The sequence below is a fragment of the Polypterus senegalus genome, chromosome 13 (assembly GCF_016835505.1).
Source record: "Polypterus senegalus isolate Bchr_013 chromosome 13, ASM1683550v1, whole genome shotgun sequence".
Classification (NCBI taxonomy): domain Eukaryota; kingdom Metazoa; phylum Chordata; class Cladistia; order Polypteriformes; family Polypteridae; genus Polypterus; species Polypterus senegalus.
In genome coordinates this window covers 63,378,984-63,398,293 of record NC_053166.1, presented here as the reverse complement: position 1 = coordinate 63,398,293, position 19,310 = coordinate 63,378,984, and the positions used below count along the sequence as shown (strand labels likewise).

At 36.8% G+C, this 19,310-nt stretch overlaps 1 protein-coding gene across 2 annotated transcripts in view; it reads right to left on the bottom strand.

Annotated features, from left to right (window-relative positions):
- shtn3 (shootin 3) overlaps window positions 1–15,034 on the bottom strand; it is a 121,402-nt gene extending 106,368 nt beyond the window's left edge. Inside the window, exon 1 of one of the 2 annotated variants that reach the window (XM_039775616.1) lies at window positions 14,445–15,034. In XM_039775616.1, coding sequence (XP_039631550.1) covers window positions 14,445–14,504 — 60 coding nt within the window. In that variant the 5' untranslated portion in view covers window positions 14,505–15,034. The remainder of the gene's footprint in view (window positions 1–14,444) is intronic. The other variant, XM_039775614.1, reaches the window with a different exon arrangement.
- Between the last annotated feature and the right edge of the window lie 4,276 nt (window positions 15,035–19,310).

Sequence of the window (19,310 nt, the reverse complement as noted above, 5' to 3'; positions counted from 1 at the left end):
CTATTGGAATGTATTTTGTAATGCATGTAGATGTAAAATCCATTGGAATGAAAAGTATTGCATTTTTCGTTGCAACAGATGGCACTTCAGAATCAGAATCACTTTTATTCGCCAATACTTAATGTAAATTAATTTGACCTGGTAGATTTGGAGCTGCTTAAAACAGAACACATCACATATAAATAACACAAACAGCATTTATTAAAAAGAAAAACTTCATACAAAGATGTGCAAATGATGATGTGCAAGTGAACATGTGACAGACAAACTGACACTATGAGTAAACTAAGATTTTAATTAAAAAATATATTAAATAAAAAGAATTATAGACAGAGTACTAATCTTGTTTGAATCCATTAAACATTGTGTCATCTACCCTCATTAATGTAACAAAATGACAGCAGAAATAAATAATGTAAATTAACAAGAATGATGTCCTTGAATGAGCAAGTCACAAATGACAACATAGACATTGTGGACTGCAGTGACACTCCTGAATTCATTTCAAATAGATGACATTTTGGCAACTAGATTCAAATGCTAGACTCTTTACAGATGTGATTCATTAAACTGTTGGACCTTATTAATCTTTCTACCTTAATTCTATAGTTCTAAAGTAACGGACTAGGATGAACAGCTATAATAACTACCTGACATAGCCATTCTGGTGCCACTTCAAAAACCATACCAGTCTTGATGACTTGAGAGATGGAGAAAGAAAGAAAGACAGACAGTGTGAAAGACAGAGTAGGGAAAGATTCTCCTAAAAGTTACAAGTGCAAGAAGTTTAGGAGTATGCCTCAGTGGCTCCCAGCACTGTCTTTCTTCACAAGCTTTAAAATCTAAAATAAATGGTGAGCTTCAGACTCACTTTGGAAGCTAATACTTATAAACCCGCTTTATACAATCATCAAACTCTAAGGTTTATTAAGGGTGTCAATTTTTATTTGTTAATGATCATTAATTTCAAGATGGAAGGTGTGAATATTTTTGACATATTTTTATTTAATGCAAGTATTACATTAAATGTGGTATTACAGTATTTTTAAGTTCAGACATTTTATAATTATAGTGCAGTAATATGCTAATATTCAAAAGCACTACAACCTTTTATAAGTACATGTAACTATGAATTATTGCCAATTATTATTTAGCATCTGGCAATGTTTAGGTTTAACTTAACTGGCAACAAGTAACACCTGACTCTCTGTTGCAGCTACAAGTGTACATTTATATGCAACACAGACACTGGAAGAAAAACAGCAATATGATATTCAAGCGTAATGTGTTAAAAGGAAAAATGTACAACTTTCACTTCATGAATTATATGGCCTTAAAGAACAACAGTTGGAAAATGTATATTAAAACAATGCAATCATATATATTCTGGAAGAAAAACAGCAATATGATGTACAAACGTAATGAGTTAAAAAGGAAAAATGTACAACTTTCACTCAATGGATTATATGTCTTAAAAGAGCAACAGTTGGCAAATGTATATTAAAATAATGCAATCATATATATTCGACCATGTGAAACGATCTATCGGCTTTTTAACAAGAGTTTGTTTTGGCCGATGTATACATACATTTTATGAGTATTACACACAATGGCCTGTTGGGAAATGAATTTCTCAGCTGTGCTTCTGTTGACTAGAGAAAAGGTGGGCTCTTAAATGCCAGGCAGATGTGGCCTCAGAAAGTCCAAAGGGAATCTGAAACTGCTCATATTTCTGTAACACCCGGTATGAAAGTCACCTGGGGCAGAAAGCTGAGCACAAAGCAGGAGAATTAGATCTAAAGCTGAACACAAAGCAGGAGAATTAGATCTAAAGCTGAACGCAAAGCAGGAGAATTAGATCTAAAATATAATAGGAGTAGTACTAGTACTGTCACACAAAACAACAAACTCTACAGTGGCTAAAGAAATAAAAAGAAAGATGCAAGAGAAAATATTGCTGTACAAGGCATATAAGAATGGTAACTCCAACGTGAATCGTAGGGCAATGCTAAAAGCAGTCAGAGAAGAATATTGCAGATAAGGCAAAAGATGACCCAAACCGAGTCTTTCAGTATTTTAGTAAAAATGAACAATCAGGGAGAAGATGAAGTACTGTATATCAGAAATAGTAAACTGGGAATTAAAATATAGAGTGAAATAGAAAATGCTCTTAACTTGTATTTTTGTGAAGTCTCTATATGTGAGGAAGTGGATAACCTCCTACCAATAACAGAGACTACTAAGGATATACTGAGTGATTTGGAAATTGTACAGGAAGAAGTACTGTTCAGATTAAATAGGCTGAAATCAAACAAATCACCAAGACCAGACAATATTTATCCTGTAGTGCTTAAGAAAGTTGGAGAGTATACAGTATATACTGTATAAACCTTTGATGGATATTTTAGGAAATCACTGAGCACTAGAGAAATTACGAAGGATTGGAAAATGGAAAATATTACAGTATATCATTAAATATAAAGGGTGACCAGGCAGATCCAACTATAGGCTAGTAAGCTTAACATACATCACAAGTGAATTAATTGAATGAATTATTAAGGATAAGATGGAGCAACACGGCAAGAAAATGAGTTTTACTGAACAGTCAGCATGGGTTCAGAAGAGGGAGGTTGTGTTTTACTAATATGCACGAATTCTATGAGGAAGCAATAAGAGGATACAATCAGAGTGGTACATATGGCATTATTTATCTTGACTTTCAAAAACCATTTGATAACATCCCATACAAGAGGTTGGGCATGAAACTAAAAGCAGTAGGGTTTCAGGATGTAGTGTGTAGATGGGTGCAGAATTGGCCTAAACACAGGAAGTAGAGGGTGATGGTGTGAGGAAGTTAAGAGTGATGTTCCTCAGGGGTCAGTGCTAGGGCCACTGCTATTTTTAATATGTGCAAATGATCTGGATATGATTATAAAAAACAAGTTTGCAGATAACACCAAGCTAGGGGATCAGTAAATAATCTAGAATCTGTTAGTCTTGAACAGATTTGTGGTAGATGAAATTTAATGTAATTAAAGATAAGCTATTTCATGCAGGAAGTAAAATTGTTAGACTTGAATACACAATGGAAGTTCTGAAAATTGAATGTACACCTTATGAGAGGGATTTAGGAGTCTTAGTGAACGTGTCACTATCAACATCCAGACAGCATTCAGATGTAATTAGGAAAGCTAACAGCATGTTAGGTTACTGTATATAGCATGAAATGTAGAGTACAAGTCAAAGAAGGTTATGCTCAGGCTTTATTATACACTGGTGAGGTCTCATCTGAGTACTTTGTACATTTCTGGTCTTCAGACTTAAAAAAAGAAATAAAGAAGCTAGAAAAAAGTCCAGAGAAGAGCGGCTAGGTTTATTCAAGGACTGAGGAGATGAGTCACAAAGAAAGATTAAAACAGTTGGGCCTCTTTAGTTTAAGCAAAAGGAGATTAAGCAGTGACATGACTGAAGTGATTAAAATTACGAAAATAATTAGTACAGTGAATCAAGACTGTTAAGGGTAAATTTCACAATCATTAGGAAGTTTTTCCTTCACAGACAAAACCATATAGACACATGGAATAATTTATCAAGTACTGCAGTATGGTAGACAGTAGGACTTTAGGAAACCTTCAAAACTTGACTTGATATTGTTTTGGAGGAAATAAATGGATTGGAATGGTGAGCATTGTTCGGCAGAGTCTTTATAGTGTATTGGTCTTGAAAACAGTATTTTAAACTGCACAGATTTCAATTACTCGATAGATAGATAGATAGATAGATAGATAGATAGATAGATAGATAGATAGATAGATAGATAGATAGATAGATAGATAGATAGATAGTGTGTCAGGGATGCCAGGGGCCATGACCCGGCCGGGACGCCATGAGGGACCGGATGTGGGTCTGCGCCCACCCTGGATCACGTGGGGGTCGCCTTCCTGGTTGCTTTGGGGGCCACAGGTTCAGGGCATGGAAGCCCCACCCTGTAGGGGCCCGTGGTCACCGCCAGGAGGCGCCCCAATGCCTTGAGGACCTGTTACCTCAGCACTTCCGCCACACCAGGAAGTGCTGGGGGGAAGATTTAGGAGGACACCCGGGGAGCTGCCGGGATAACAGCCGGCACTTCCGCCATGCTAGGGCGTGGCTAATGAGGGAATGCCGGTAGCCACCTGGAGCTCATCCGGGAGAATATAAAAGGGGCCGTCTCCCTTCATTCAAGGCTGGAGTCGGGTGGAAGCAGGACGAGGCACGAGAGGAGAGTGGAGGCGGCCCGAAGAAGAGGCATTTGTGGCCAGGACTGTGAATTGGGGGTTTGTTTGTGTGCACTTTTGGACTTTAAATATTGTAAATAGTTGTATTAATAAACGTGTAGTGGTGATTACAACATGTCCGCCTGTCTGTGTCCGGGTTGGCTCCACAATAGATAGATAGATAGGACTTCATTTGTCCCCAGGGGGAAACTTGCCTTTTAACAGAATAATAAAGAAATTAAAAAAATGAATTAAAACTGCAAAATGTACACAGCCAAATTACGAAACCATTTTTCTCTTTAATTGAAATATTAATAATTGAAAGTGTCTTTTTTGTCACTGTTATCCAGTTTGGGGTCACAGGCACCACAGTCTATCCCAGCAGCAATGATCACAAGGTGAGAACTAACTCTAAACAAGTTTATCACCGGCCATTCTCAGGCAAACATGCCCACACTCGTTGACATGTGCAAATTTTCACACAGTCAATATCTAAGCATGACCTTCCAATCCAGCAGTCTGGAGTTCAGAGGCAGCAATGCTAGCCACCATGTCATCTGACTTATAATGGTGCATACTATTAATCTTTTTATAATAAATAAACACTGTTTGATTGATAATTGATACTATGATGCACAATATGATGCACAATAACCCTGCCTCCTCATGGATCCAATATCCTGTGTTCAAATTCCATGTTCAGTCATTACCTGACTAGAACCTGCACATTTTTTCAAATTTCTGCTTTATTTTTGCTGAAGGTTCTCCTCTCACATCCTCAAATACATTTGTGTTAGATGAATTAACGATTCTGAATTGACTTCATGTGGATGTGTTTTTGATGGTTCCTGCATAGACGTGGCTGTCATCTATGGCTGGTTCTTGTTTTATACCAAATGCTTTCAGGACAGGTTTCAGTTTCCAACAAAACTGAATTGGATTAAGTAAATCTGGGGTTAAGTTATTATGATTAATACTACAAAGCCTGAACAAAGCAATGATCACTGCCCATTAGCAATGTATGTTTGCTTTGCTGCATGTTTATAAAACTGGGATAAGTCTGATCTCACTATGGAATCTTTGCTGACTGTCATGTGGTCCTAGTATTGCACTAGGGTGCAGTGTGGACTTCTTTTTAATATTAATGTGTCAGAATTTCCAGTGCAGTTATTTTTGAGGCCAGCTAATATACATTACGCAATATCCTATCCAGTCCACTTTTCTAAATGATATTTTATCAGACAAGGGAAAGAGAAACAAGGGGTGTTGAGAAGATTTTTAAGCAAAAATATTGGAAATGTGTGCTATTGGCCCTACAATTACCTAGTGACCTGTTTAGTGTAGAATCCAGCTTTAGTCCCAGGGCTGCTCCATGAAAAACTAAAATTTAACTAAACAGGTCCAAAAAAACATGAATGGATGGATGTTACCATACTGTTTCTCTACTGTGAACCTGGGATGATTATACTCCAACTAATTCCATCATCTGCATTTAGATGAACTCACTGCTATTTAGCAGCATATAATGTAGCAGAGATATGTGTGGTTGCTGTAGTATGCAGTAATTAATAATCAAAACTTCATTTTAAATGATTATGCACACATATAGTATATGCTTCATATTTTCTTTATTTACACATTTACACATATAGTATATGCTTCACATTTTCTTTATTTACACATTTACACATAGATTTGTCAATCTTTTATACACACATGTATAAAAGTATTTTAGCTTGTGTTAGGGATTTTAAAACTATAAAAGAGTCATCTTTTAGCTGTATGACAAGCTCCTTTTCAAGTGTTAATATCAGGAGGCAGACTGACAAGTGAAATTGGTTAAGCCCAAAATATTTCATATAACCAAGAACTTGTTGGAAATTTCTTTTTGAAAATGAAAGCAGTGACAATGACGTGATTTTGGGCCAACTGCATCATTTATTAAAATTATTTCCTTAAACAATATTTGAAGCAATGATACAAAGAGGAGGTAGTAAACACTGTTGCTATGACAGTAGTTTAACATCTGAATTTTATATTATTGGAATTCATCGAGCTGTCCAACATTTGAAATTTTGCTTTAACCAAATCACTTTGGCACAGTAACAGACAAATAAAGTGCCAGTGGTCCTGTTTTTACTATGAAGCAGAGACTGTTTTTTCTGTTGATTTGCTGCTTAATTGTACTTTTAACAGTTGTCTGATTCAAATAGTTAAGTCAGCATTTGAGATCTAGCTGAGTTCTAGTTTTCTCTAATATATGAGTGTTTTGTCCTTCTATTATCTATTCTGAGGCTTGTGTGTATATGTGGAAGGATGAGGTAATTAGCCAAAGCTGTGAAATAAAAAAACAGTTTTCAGACAGTGCTTGCCCCCTGCAAGCTGGTGTTTTCGTCAAGACTCTCTCGTACACAAGAGAGCAGCCTGAGTTCTTTATGTACTATTCATCTTCTTTTGTACTATCCCAAACAGACAGCAATGCACACTGCATTCAACACCTAATCTGAACTGTGAGCTCATCTCTTCAAAAACTTGCTCCACAAGAAATTCCAAACACCAGTGTTTTAAAAGCAGCAAAAGGAAAATGAACCATTAATTGTACATAAAACAATATTTTGCACTAAACACATCCCTACATCGAAATCAAGAGATTAATTCAGAAAAGTAAAACATACGAGCTCCAAAACAGCAAATAATTCATCCTTGAACAAAAGAAATGGTTGGAATTAAGCTCAGCAGCTGCAGTTTTGCCCCTCAGGATTCACACCTTTTGGTATACAGTGCAAGGTAACAGTGGGAAGGCTGTGTATTGTTAACCGCTGTAGGGGAGGGTCTCTCTCACAGCTGTGCTTTAGCAGTTTTTCCTTGTTATCGTTTATCAGGAGTAGCACTGCATGTATCTTTAATGCTTTCCTGCTGCAGCAAGAAATATTTTTCTTTGTTTCCTCTAAGGCTAATGATGTTCTGTCTGCAACCAGAGGTGGTAATATAGTGGAGAAACAGTCATTTTATCCAGCCATTGCTAAACACAGAAGCCAGGGGAGATACACACACTGACTTTTAACTAATTAGTGTGCAGGTTGTCTCAGTACACTGAGGAAAACGTCATTCCACCTTCTAATGCAGAAATTATAAAAGACAAAAGTTACTAACATGATCTTTATCTTTACTGTAAGGATTGTGTTTACAGTACACCTATTATTTCACAAACTCACTACCTAATATTTGATGTTCATATTGCATATTTATAATAAATACTTTACCATAGTTGTTTACACTATAAGATTGTAAAAATTCTAAAAGCACAAAAACTTTGAAAATAAAGTGCATTTTATGACAATATGCTGCACATAATAAACAATACAATTTCTGCTTACTTCAATAAAGTTTGCAGCTTACCATATATGATAAGGTGTGTTCATTTGTAGTAAGGCATAGTTACTTAAATCATGGATGTTAATAAAGAATTCTTTATTGATTTATCTTTCAAAACCAGATTTCTCCATTCAACATTCACTTCTGCCACTGACTCAATCACAAAGTCATTTCTCTTCTACAGGTACAGGAGGGCCATTCTATTCAGAGATGTCACCAAAGTTAGTGTATGCTATCTAGTACCTCACTTACTAAGGTAATGTAAACTTTATAGTTTTGGCAGTTAATTGCCCCTGTGACACGTGGTGGCAATGCTACCTTAATCAGACTGCTGTTGGAAACGTATGGCTTCTGCTTTGAAATACACAACACTAAACCATCACATGATTTATACTACATTGACGACATCCAATATGTGTTGTATTTATGTATTATTATATGTTGTGGAGTTTGCATGTTCTCCCTGTGTCTGTGTGGGTTTCCTCCGGGTGCTCTGGTTTCCTCCCATAGTCCAAAGACATGCAGGTTAGGTGCATTGGCGACCCTAAATTGTCCCTAGTGTGTGCTTGGTGTGTGGGTGTGTGTACCCCCTGCAGTGGGCTGGCACCCTGCCTGGGGTTTGTTTCCTGCCTTGCACCCTGTATTGGCTGGGATTGGCTCCAGCAGACCCCCGTGACCCTGTGTCAGGATATGGTGGGTTGGATAATGGATGGATGGATATATGTTGCATGGTAGGGGAAGTTACTCACCTCAGGTTAGTTAACCAGACTTTGACTTTTCTTGTTCCAAAGAACTGTGGAAGGCCACTAGTTCTTTATCTCATTGGGATTTTGTTAACTGGAGTTTTGCTTTTCTCTTCTGCTTTGCCAACTGACCAGGTTGTCTTAATTTTCTTTTCCCCCAAGATCAGTTGAGAGAAAATGTGTGGATCTCTATACTGCTGCTTAAATAAACTATGCTTATATGCATACATGTTAAATGGATTTGTACTTTCCTGTTACTTTTTTATTTATGTTAATCTATCTTCAGTGAATTAACTGAACTGAATACAAAACTTATTTATGTGCTTTTCTTTTTTAATATGCTAATAAGTATCTACTGGAAAACATGAGAAAATAAAATGGATGGACTGATGAGTAAACAACTTACTTACTTGCAATTTTTTATACTATAGTTACAGTTAAAAAAATGAATAAAAGAATATCATTATAAAATATTCAAGCCCAGACCAAATTCATCAGTTTGATGAATCACATCTGTAAAAGGTCTACTGAACTAAATTACTATACATACTGATAGTTCTCATTTAATTTACAATGAGAAATATTCTACCCAAGAAAAAAGATAAAACTAATGCAATTTTAATATACAAGCAATAACTGGCTTCATTTTTGGGATTAAATATGAATGCACTTTACATTATTTAGGTTAATGTATTGTAGTTCAATTGCAGAGAGAAGTTGTCTACCTTGTTTAAGCAAGTCATGTATTAAAAGATCAAGCTAGAGCTTGCCCTGCAGCTAAAGAGCCTTTCAGCTAAAACCAGGTTATGAGTTTTGGAAGACTTCAATGCTGGATATTTTTTTCATAATTGAAATTGTTATGTTAAAAATTTGGCAACTCAGTAGCACAATACATTTCTATATCATACCACTTGATCATCTACTCACAGCCAAGAAACCATGTAATAGGGTATGATTGAGATTCCAGCTTTTTCCCACAGGCTAGAGAAATTATGTTATGTTGAATGTCAGTTCTAAACTGATCTGATGTAAATTAGTAAGCCTTGTAATCAGCTAGCATATCCTGTTGACTAGTGACTATATTCTAGTTGTTGTTGTTGGTATTGGCTCCGTCTCCCATTTACTCTGATCAGGGGAAAATAGGCATGTAAAGTAAAGGGATTGATGGATGGGTGGATGCATGGATGGATGGACTTAAACAGGTGCATATCTGCTTATTATTAAAAACAACATGAAATAGGTAATTGTATTAATAATTTCTGTATAAAATCTTATATTCCAGTATCTGAACAGTTCTATGTGTACAAAATTTTAATTATTTTGAAAAGAAAATCATTTCTGTTGATTAACTTTGTTGCATTACTTTATTGGTAGGATTTTGCTACATGTACACTCCCATATAGATTACTATTCATAGGACACTGAACAAGTGTTTCTGATTTACGTGTAAATGATTAAATTCCCACTAACATGGCAATCTATGTTGTGTTTTTGTTTTATAAATATACTTCTGTACCTCATCCACGCTGGAAAAAATATTGCTCAATTTTGAGGAATTAGACTCCATCTCTACAATATATAAAATCATTTTACAATCCCTTCCTTTCAAAGATCCAAGAGGACACTGGGAAAATGACCTCTCAATTAATATATCAGAAAAGGAGTGGAAAGTAGCAATGCAGAGAATTCACTCGAGCTCCATATGCGCAAAGAATACAATTATACAACTCAAAATTATATATCGAGCACATCTGTCTCGACTAAAACTCTCCAAAATGTTTCCAGGGCATGATCCAACCTGCGAACGTTGCAACCAAGCCCCAGCCTCACTGGGTCACATGTTCTGGGCCTGCACCAAATTAGCATTATTCTGGACAAAAATGTTTAATTACCTCTGACAGCCTTGGACTCACAATCCCTCCTAACCCATTAACAGCTGTGTTTGGGGTTCTTCCAGAGGGGCTTAAAGTGGAGAAGGACAAACAAATTGTGATTGCATTCACTACACTGTTGGCACGCAGACTTATTCTTATAAACTGGAAGAACCCAAACTCTCCTCTTTTAAGTCAGTGGGAAACTGATGTGTTATACTATTTAAAATTGGAAAAAATCAAATACTCAGTTAGAGGATCTGTACAGACTTTTTTCAAAACATGGCAGGATCTAATCAGCAATATTTTAAAATAAGTTTATAAAGCACAGAGAATTTATTAATTTAGGTATTTTTACAAGCCTTAAATTTTACACCGTTTGGCTTGCTCTCTCTCTCAGGGGTGGGGATCGATCTGTTCTTAACATAATTCTTTTTTTTGTAAAAACTTGATTGCTATGTATTGATCGTAATAAAATTAATAAATAAAAATTAAAAAAAAAAAAGAAAATGTTACTTTCTGCACGTCATTTATTCAGTTTGTTGTGTTTCTAAAGCTAGAACTTGTAATTGTTAAGCTCCTAGGGTGGTCTCAGAGATGCATACAAGGTGTGTAATTAACAGATCTCCAGTTGTGGTCCCTGGCAAGCAATATATCTGTAAAAGATATGCACACTTCTAACAGCCATTTCTCGACCACCAATCATTAGGATGCTTCCCAAAACAGTATTCCCATAGCATGCAATTAATGTTATATTATGTTTTATTTTTAGTGATTTGATAAATCTTCAATTTAAAGCCACTTGCATAATAAAAAAATGTTTAAGTTATTTGCTTAATAAACAGATTGCGATTTATTAATGAAAGTCTCTGATTTAAGTCAAGTTAGCCACAACTCATTTTGTAATCATTTAATACAACAACTTATTGTTATTGGGGGCAGGAGGTGTGCATGCAGTGAGGGGCCCTGCTGCCTCACAAATCCAGGAGACTGGACTGAAATCCTAAAATGGTCACTGTCTGCGAAGATTTAAATATTCAGTTCAAGTCTGCATAGGTTTATATCCCATTTACAAAAAGACGTCGCTATTAGGCTAATCTAAAGTGTCCCAGTATGAGTGAACATGGACTGCAATGAACTGGGGTTTAATCATGTTTGTTTTCTGCTTTGTATCTGTGTCTGTTTGGATATGCTTTGAATCTCTGTCACCATGACTTGGAATAACTGGATTCAGAAAATTCAATGACTGTAACTTGTGGTCTAACTAGGGTATTACTGGAAGTATAGTACAGTATATTCATAACACAGCTTAAAAATCGAGTGACTACACCTACGTAATGATTTTTTACTCAGAGAAATCTTAGTTTGTCTGGGTATGGACCCATCAATATGTTGAAAGGGCAGCACTGGCACCACATACATGTCAACTCCCAGATTCCAAGATTCATTTCAGGTTAAATTACCCCAAATAGCTTATTAAATATCATACCAAGGATTGAAATAAATGCACTGTCGGTGTTCCTGGAACCATTTTTGGACTTTCCTAGCTTCTGCATGGACCATTATTTTTAAGAAATAGCTAAATTGCAGATGGGCACAGTATTGATATGAAGGACACAAAAGAGCACAAAGGGAAGCACCAGATCTAAAATAATGTGCAGATATTCCATTTTATTGAACTATAGCTGCTTTTTATTTCAAGTAAGTCCACATGTATCATGAAAATACATTATTCAGCACTGTATGGCCACCTTTAACCAGCACTGCCTACAGCATTAAGGATGGATGGATTAACTCAAAGAAATTTTGCCACATACTAGTTTTCTATTGTAGCCTAAATGAGCATGAATTAGGATTCATCACGCCAGACAATGGCTTTCTCATTTTCAGATGTCTATATTTCTTAGTTCACTGCAACTACTTGTTGTTCTTGTTGACAATAATTGAACTCTTTTGTGTCTTTAAATTCCATACTTTGTCCATTACAAAATGCAATTTACATTCCAATATGTTTTTTTTTCCAGCACCTCTGTTGCAGTCAGTTGTTACTCTGTGTAAATCATGCTACTCTCTATTGCCCCCTTTAATCAATAATCTGTTTCCATCTTGTTAGCTAGATGTTTGCTTGCTCATCTTCAGTGCCCTCCTGACACAGTTGTACATGAAAGCCTGAAAGGTGTTGCTATTCCTAATACACTCATATAAGTGAATGTCATCATCATAACAATGCTACATTCAAACCTACCTAAATATTTAATCTCGGAATTGCACACACACACATTTCATTAGCACAAGCCTTAAACTGCAGCATCTCCACAGACAATGCTATAACTGATTGAGCCAGTAATTATGTGAGAAGGGTAGATGTGTTTGATAAAGCAGTTGGAGAGTTTTTTTTTTTAGGAACTTGTTGGGTTTCGCATACACCTTGGGGTCAGAGTGCAGGGTCAGCCACCCCTGGAGCAAGTGCAGGTTAAGGGTCTTACTCAAGGGCCCAGCACAGTAGAATCTCTTTTGCAGTAATGGGGATCTGAACTGGCAACTATCCGGTTACCAGTGCAGATCCTCAGTAATCAGTAAAAAAAAGAAGAGCTGCTAGTGCACAGAGACAAATGATAGACACCTTACAGTCCAGCTGAGGGAACATCCTCTCTGATAGGTAGATTTACCTTAATTAACTCATAGGACATCTCATTTTACATTAGTGAACATTATGCAGAGTCACCACAATAGTCCTGCTGTGCACATAAATTTATTTTGTAACTGGAGCTCATGCAGTCTGTGGTTTGATTAACACACATAAGGTTGATGAACGTAATGGTCTCATCTCATTTGCTAAACGTTTGATGTGAGGGTTACAGTCCATGCTAAGCTATTGTAGCTTAAATATATCTCCTTATTTCCTTAAGGTTTATTGCCAATGTTTAATATCAACATATATATAATATTCAGCTAGGAAGATTAAATGATTATTAAAGATATTACTTTTACATGGGTGGGGGTTGAATTGAATTTAGTTTTGTTAAGTTTGACTTAGTTGTATGGAACATTACATCCTTTTAATAAATTTAATTAAGGAAAAAAATTATATTACTTTAAAAAAAAATTCACACTACTATTGTAAAATTAATGGTGTAGGATAAATAGAAAAATCAACATGGGGCTTTACAAATGGAATTTCATTAGGAGTGTTGAAAACAATGCTTTATTTCTAGGTTTTCTTTCAGCTTTTTTTTTTTTTATAGTGTATTGCATAAAGTAGTTTAAACTAGTTTACTCTCATTTTTCTAAACACAGTAACCCACTTTCAAAAACTACTTTCATTTTAAAGTGTTGGAAATACTGAGAATAATTCCTTTTGTATCCATTAACAAATGTGGCAGTTGGGCAACAGAATAAAAAATACACCTAACACATCTTATGCATCCATCCATTTTCTAACCTGCTGTGGGAAGTGGGAAGAAAGCCAGTGGTGCCTTGAGAAACACCCATGCAGATATTGACCAAAAGAAAAGTCTTTTTAAATCATCCATGAAACAGGTAAGAAATTAAATAACAAATAAAATGAAAAATACATCATGTAATTCTTAATCATACCTAAGGACATGACCATTTATTGTGAAGCTGTTGGCACAGCAAAATATGTAAATCCTAAAAATAAGATATACTGCCTAGCAAAATTAATGTCTTTATTTCTCTAACAGACGAAGATCTATGCTTTAGGCGTAATTCGTTTTAACACAAGCTTTGAAGAATGAATAGATATTTTATTTACTTTATCAGAGTAAATGTCACTGCAAATTGGTTTCATGACAAATCTCTAAATTATACAGCATCCTAAAGCATTAAAGAGAAAGCTACAAGACAAGTGGGTGATATATAAATTACCTAAACGAAAATATAGCTAAGCATTAGTAACAAGGAGGATGCAGACTGCTGCTAACTCCTCGCCACCCTTTTAATGGGGTCACGGCAAATTTTGCTACATCAGTTTTCATGTGCACAGAATGCCTAATTTTCACTGACGTCTATGACGTATGCACCATTCATTTTGCACACACATGCATATATTTATATGGATTGCACATGCACTTGTGTTCACACATTTCAAAAGATAAAATAAATGGCAGGTTTAAAATACAATGTATTACTATTAACTGCAAAAAATATTTCCTGTGCAATGTAGAAGAAAAGAATGTTACCTCCTTTTTCACTTTCTTTTCTTCTTGCTTCCCTTCCTCTAGATCGTCCTCCTTCTGCATTTTTAGCTGGCACGCCCCGAGATTTTAGGAATTTAAAAAGCTGGATAGACTGCTCTTTCGGAAGAGAAATGTGCATTCAGCTTTGCTAACGTGTCGTTATCCTTACAGTTCAGAACTATAAAGGCACTTAGCTTTCAACACCCAGTCCTTGGCGTCTGCCCTGTCTGCTCTCCGCCCTTTTCTGCTCAGGGAAGCGTAGACCCGCAATGTGCTGGACCTTCAGCTGTTTGACTGCACGTATCGTTGAATTGTGCGTGCAGGCTGGGGGGCTGGGGGTAAAGGGAATCCTTTCTTTCTTTCTTTCTTTCTTGAAATCGGTGCTGCTAAAACGGTGATGCTGATTGAAGCCCCGCCCCACTCATTCAACGTGCACATGGGATCTGATCAGACATAGAGGGAGGGGATGCATGGGGGGTAAGCCGACAAAGCGCTGCGTGATGCCATCCCCCTAGCTTCACCTGAAATTGATACCTGCGTGGATCTCTCTCTCCGATGTCGATAACGTTTCCGTTATTCTCTGTTGCTGCACCTGCAATGCACGTCTAACTGAAAGGCGTGGCACTGTAGCGTAGTGATTCCACAGTTTCTAGCAGAATTTGAAATATTCTTTTAAATGAGCTTATGATTTCACTAAATAAAGCACGTATTAAATATATGGGTACTCCTGCATTTTGTCTGAAACTGAACACCCCAAATTTTAAAATGGATATTTTTTAATAAACAACAGGATGAGATATACATGCCTTTGACCCAAGGTTCTGTCTTCCACTCCCCGGCCCATAACCTTGTCATAGGAGAAACTGTACGTGTCAGTGACGCCATGAAATTATTTTAATTCGATGGTAAACCGTACTAGTATCACTTTACTGTTTGCCCTAGCGGTGCAATCTCACAAATTAAAAACAGTGCAATTTAATTCTCTTTGAAATTCAGAACAGAACTATATTCTATACCACACACACACCCCTTCCCAAATACAACATATAAACTAAGTATATAATAAAAATGTAATTTAGGTTAATTATTTATTGTACAGATTAACAGCCGAATAACACCAAGACACAAATATCAGCACCAACGATAACCAGTTAAACTTAGCACAACGTTTGTGCCGCCGTTATGAAGTAGTTTTTAATGTAATGAAAAATAAATAACACAAAAACAACTGAAACATTCAGGAGTTCTTATCTGCTAAAAATATTTTCATTTACCACAGTCGCAAAATATACAATGGAACTGATTTCGGACTGGGCAGCATTGTAATTGGAGCAAGGGAGACAGTATGATTAACTGTCAATTCCCAAAGTTTTCGTTCTAAATTATTGAATTGGCTTGAAATGCGTTTAGTCCTTGTATACACACCAAGACCAAAGTGAAGTGATCCATTGATATCTCATGGCTGTTTGTTCATTATATGCAATAAAGCTTAAAAGGCCCCTTTGTTTTTTAGCTACATTTTCGCCTGCTTAACCAAAAATTACAGAAGTTGCCGTTTTCATTGTGTTGCTTTTGAATAATCCTGTTTTTACATTTTAGTTTTTATAGTACGGTGTTCACACTGGGCAAAACGCCATCTTCCAAGCTCTTTGGAACTGAGCTATAGGCTGCGTCCTCTCACACTTAAATACTTGTATTGCGCATGTGATCCAGTACTGTTATGTACAATAGATGACGGCTGCACACAGTGTTACGTTTGTTAAGAATTCAAGATGCGTTTAATAACGTGCTACTAAATATATGGTTTCAGAAAGGAAAGCAAGGATAAGCCGGTAATGAAAAAGATCCCAGAATTGAGAGTGTCAAGGAAAGGAAAGTGATCCTTCCAAATGGACCGCTCTGTGAGAGACTCTTCTCTGTAAATAACAATGAATGTTGCTTGGGGGATTACAACGTTTCGTAAATAACTTGATTAGTTAGTTCTGCTGTATAACTGGTCCAGGCCCTGATGGGGCTAAGGGCTAAGGTCGTATAGGCCTGGATTCCATAATAGGCAACCCACGACGAACGTCAGGATTGATCTCGATTACAGCATACAGTGGTGTGAAAAACTATTTGCCCCCTTCCTGATTTCTTATTCTTTTGCATGTTTGTCACACAAAATGTTTCTGATCATCAAACACATTTAACCATTAGTCAAATATAACACAAGTAAACACAAAATGCAGTTTTTAAATGATGGTTTTTATTATTTAGGGAGAAAAAATCCAAACCTACATGGCCCTGTGTGAAAAAGTAATTGCCCCCTTGTTCAAAAATAACCTAACTGTGGTGTATCACACCTGAGTTCAATTTCCGTAGCCACCCCAGGCCTGATTACTGCCACACCTGTTTCAATCAAGAAATCACTTCAATAGGAGCTGCCTGACACAGAGAAGTAGACCAAAAGCACCTCAAAAGCTAGACATCATGTCAAGATCCAAAGAAATTCAGGAACAAATGAGAACAGAAGTAATTGAGATCTATCAGTCTGGTAAAGGTTATAAAGCCATTTCTAAAGCTTTGGGACTCCAGCGAACCACAGTGAGAGCCATTATCCACAAATGGCAAAACATGGAACAGTGGTGAACCTTCCCAGGAGTGGCCGGCCGACCAAAATTACCCCAAGAGCGCAGAGACGACTCATCCGAGAGGTCACAAAAGACCCCAGGACAACGTCTAAAGAACTGCAGGCCTCACTTGCCTCAATTAAGGTCAGTGTTCACGACTCCACCATAAGAAAGAGACTGGGCAAAAACGGCCTGCATGGCAGATTTCCAAGACGCAAACCACTGTTAAGCAAAAGAACATTAGGGCTCGTCTCAATTTTGCTAAGAAACATCTCAATGATTGCCAAGACTTTTGGGAAAATACCTTGTGGACTGATGAGACAAAAGTTGAACTTTTTGGAAGGAAAATGTCCCGTTACATCTGGCGTAAAAGGAACACAGCATTTCAGAAAAAGAACATCATACCAACAGTAAAATATGGTGGTGGTAGTGTGATGGTCTGGGGTTGTTTTGCTGCTTCAGGACCTGGAAGGCTTGCTGTGATAGATGGAACCATGAATTCTACTGTCTACCAAAAATCCTGAAGGAGAATGTCCGGCCATCTGTTCGTCAACTCAAGCTGAAGTGATCTTGGGTGCTGCAACAGGACAATGACCCAAAACACACCAGCAAATCCACCTCTGAATGGCTGAAGAAAACCAAAATGAAGACTTTGGAGTGGCCTAGTCAAAGTCCTGACCTGAATCCAATTGAGATGCTATGGCATGACCTTAAAAAGGCGGTTCATGCTAGAAAACCCTCAAATAAAGCTGAATTACAACAATTCTGCAAAGATGAGTGGGCCAAAATTCCTCCAGAGCGCAGTAAAAGACTCATTGCAAGTTATCGCAAACGCTTGATTGAAGTTATTGCTGCTAAGGGTGGCCCAACCAGTTATTAGGTTCAGGGGGCAATTACTTTTCACACAGGGCCATGTAGGTTTGGATTTTTTTTCTCCCTAAATAATAAAAGCCATCATTTAAAAACTGCATTTTGTGTTTACTTGTGTTATATTTGACTAATGGTTAAATGTGTTTGATGATCAGAAACATTTTGTGTGACAAACATGCAAAAGAATAAGAAATCAGGAAGGGGGCAAATAGTTTTTCACACCACTGTATATGTAAGTCCCACCTTGGGTCCAATACACGCGTTCGATAGTTGCCCGGGGCGGACCTAGCATGTAATTCCCCTTGTAGTGTGATCCTCCAAGCACTGGAATTTTAACTCCTTAGTGCAAAGAATCGAGAGACACATTAACTGGCGATCTGAAATTGGCACACTGTATTTATGTTTGTGAGTGGACACTACGATAGTCCGAACTGGTTCCTACCTTGAGCTTGAAGCTATTGCCAGGATAAGCTCCAGCGTTCCCCAATAAGAACCTTAAGTGGAAAAAAATCGTTTTTTACTGTGTTAGCTAATCGTAATGTTAGTGACTTTTTAATGTGAGTAATACATTAAAGTATTCTGTGTTTTATGACTAGCTATTTGTACATAAAGGGCTGCGACTTCACACTTTCAGTTATCTTGTTTTGAAAATAATTTGAAAGTGGAATTTGCAGTTTTCCGTTTCTGTTGAATAGTATTATTTTTTTTTTCCAAAGTAACAGCATGTGAACCACTGTTTTAATTCTCTTCACAGCTAAAACACTTAAATCATGACACCACTTAAACTGAAAAGATTACATTTTCATCACAGCACATGCTCCTCATTCTCAGAATCAGCCTAGTTGCTCTTCTCTGAACTTTATCTAACACTATTAATTTTTTGTAACATGGAACCAAAAATGTAAAGAATACTCCAGATGAAGCCTCATTAGTGAGTTAAATAACTTAAGCATATATGCTCACTGGGCTTGTATCAGCACATTATGACCTATAAAATTAAATGTAGCCTTCTTAATCATTTCTCTGTCGCCTGGATGTAGATGATGAGGAGTCCACTATAACTCCAATTTCCCAATCAGATTTCAAATCCTTCTTAATTTTCAAACCTTCCATTGTGTATGGAGAGCCACTATTTTTACTTTCTATACTGTATGCCATACATTTATTTACATTTAATTTCACTAGCCACAAATTTGACCAAGCATAGGTCTATGTGCTTTACAGCTACTAACAACTGAGCTGATACTACATTATCTACCTTTCCAAATTGTTTAGTATCATCTGAAAAATTAACCAGTTTATTTCTATTGTTATCCAGATTGTTAATGTATAATAAAAAATAGCAGCAGCCCCAGTGCTCATCCCTAAGGGATACCTAAGACCAAGTAAT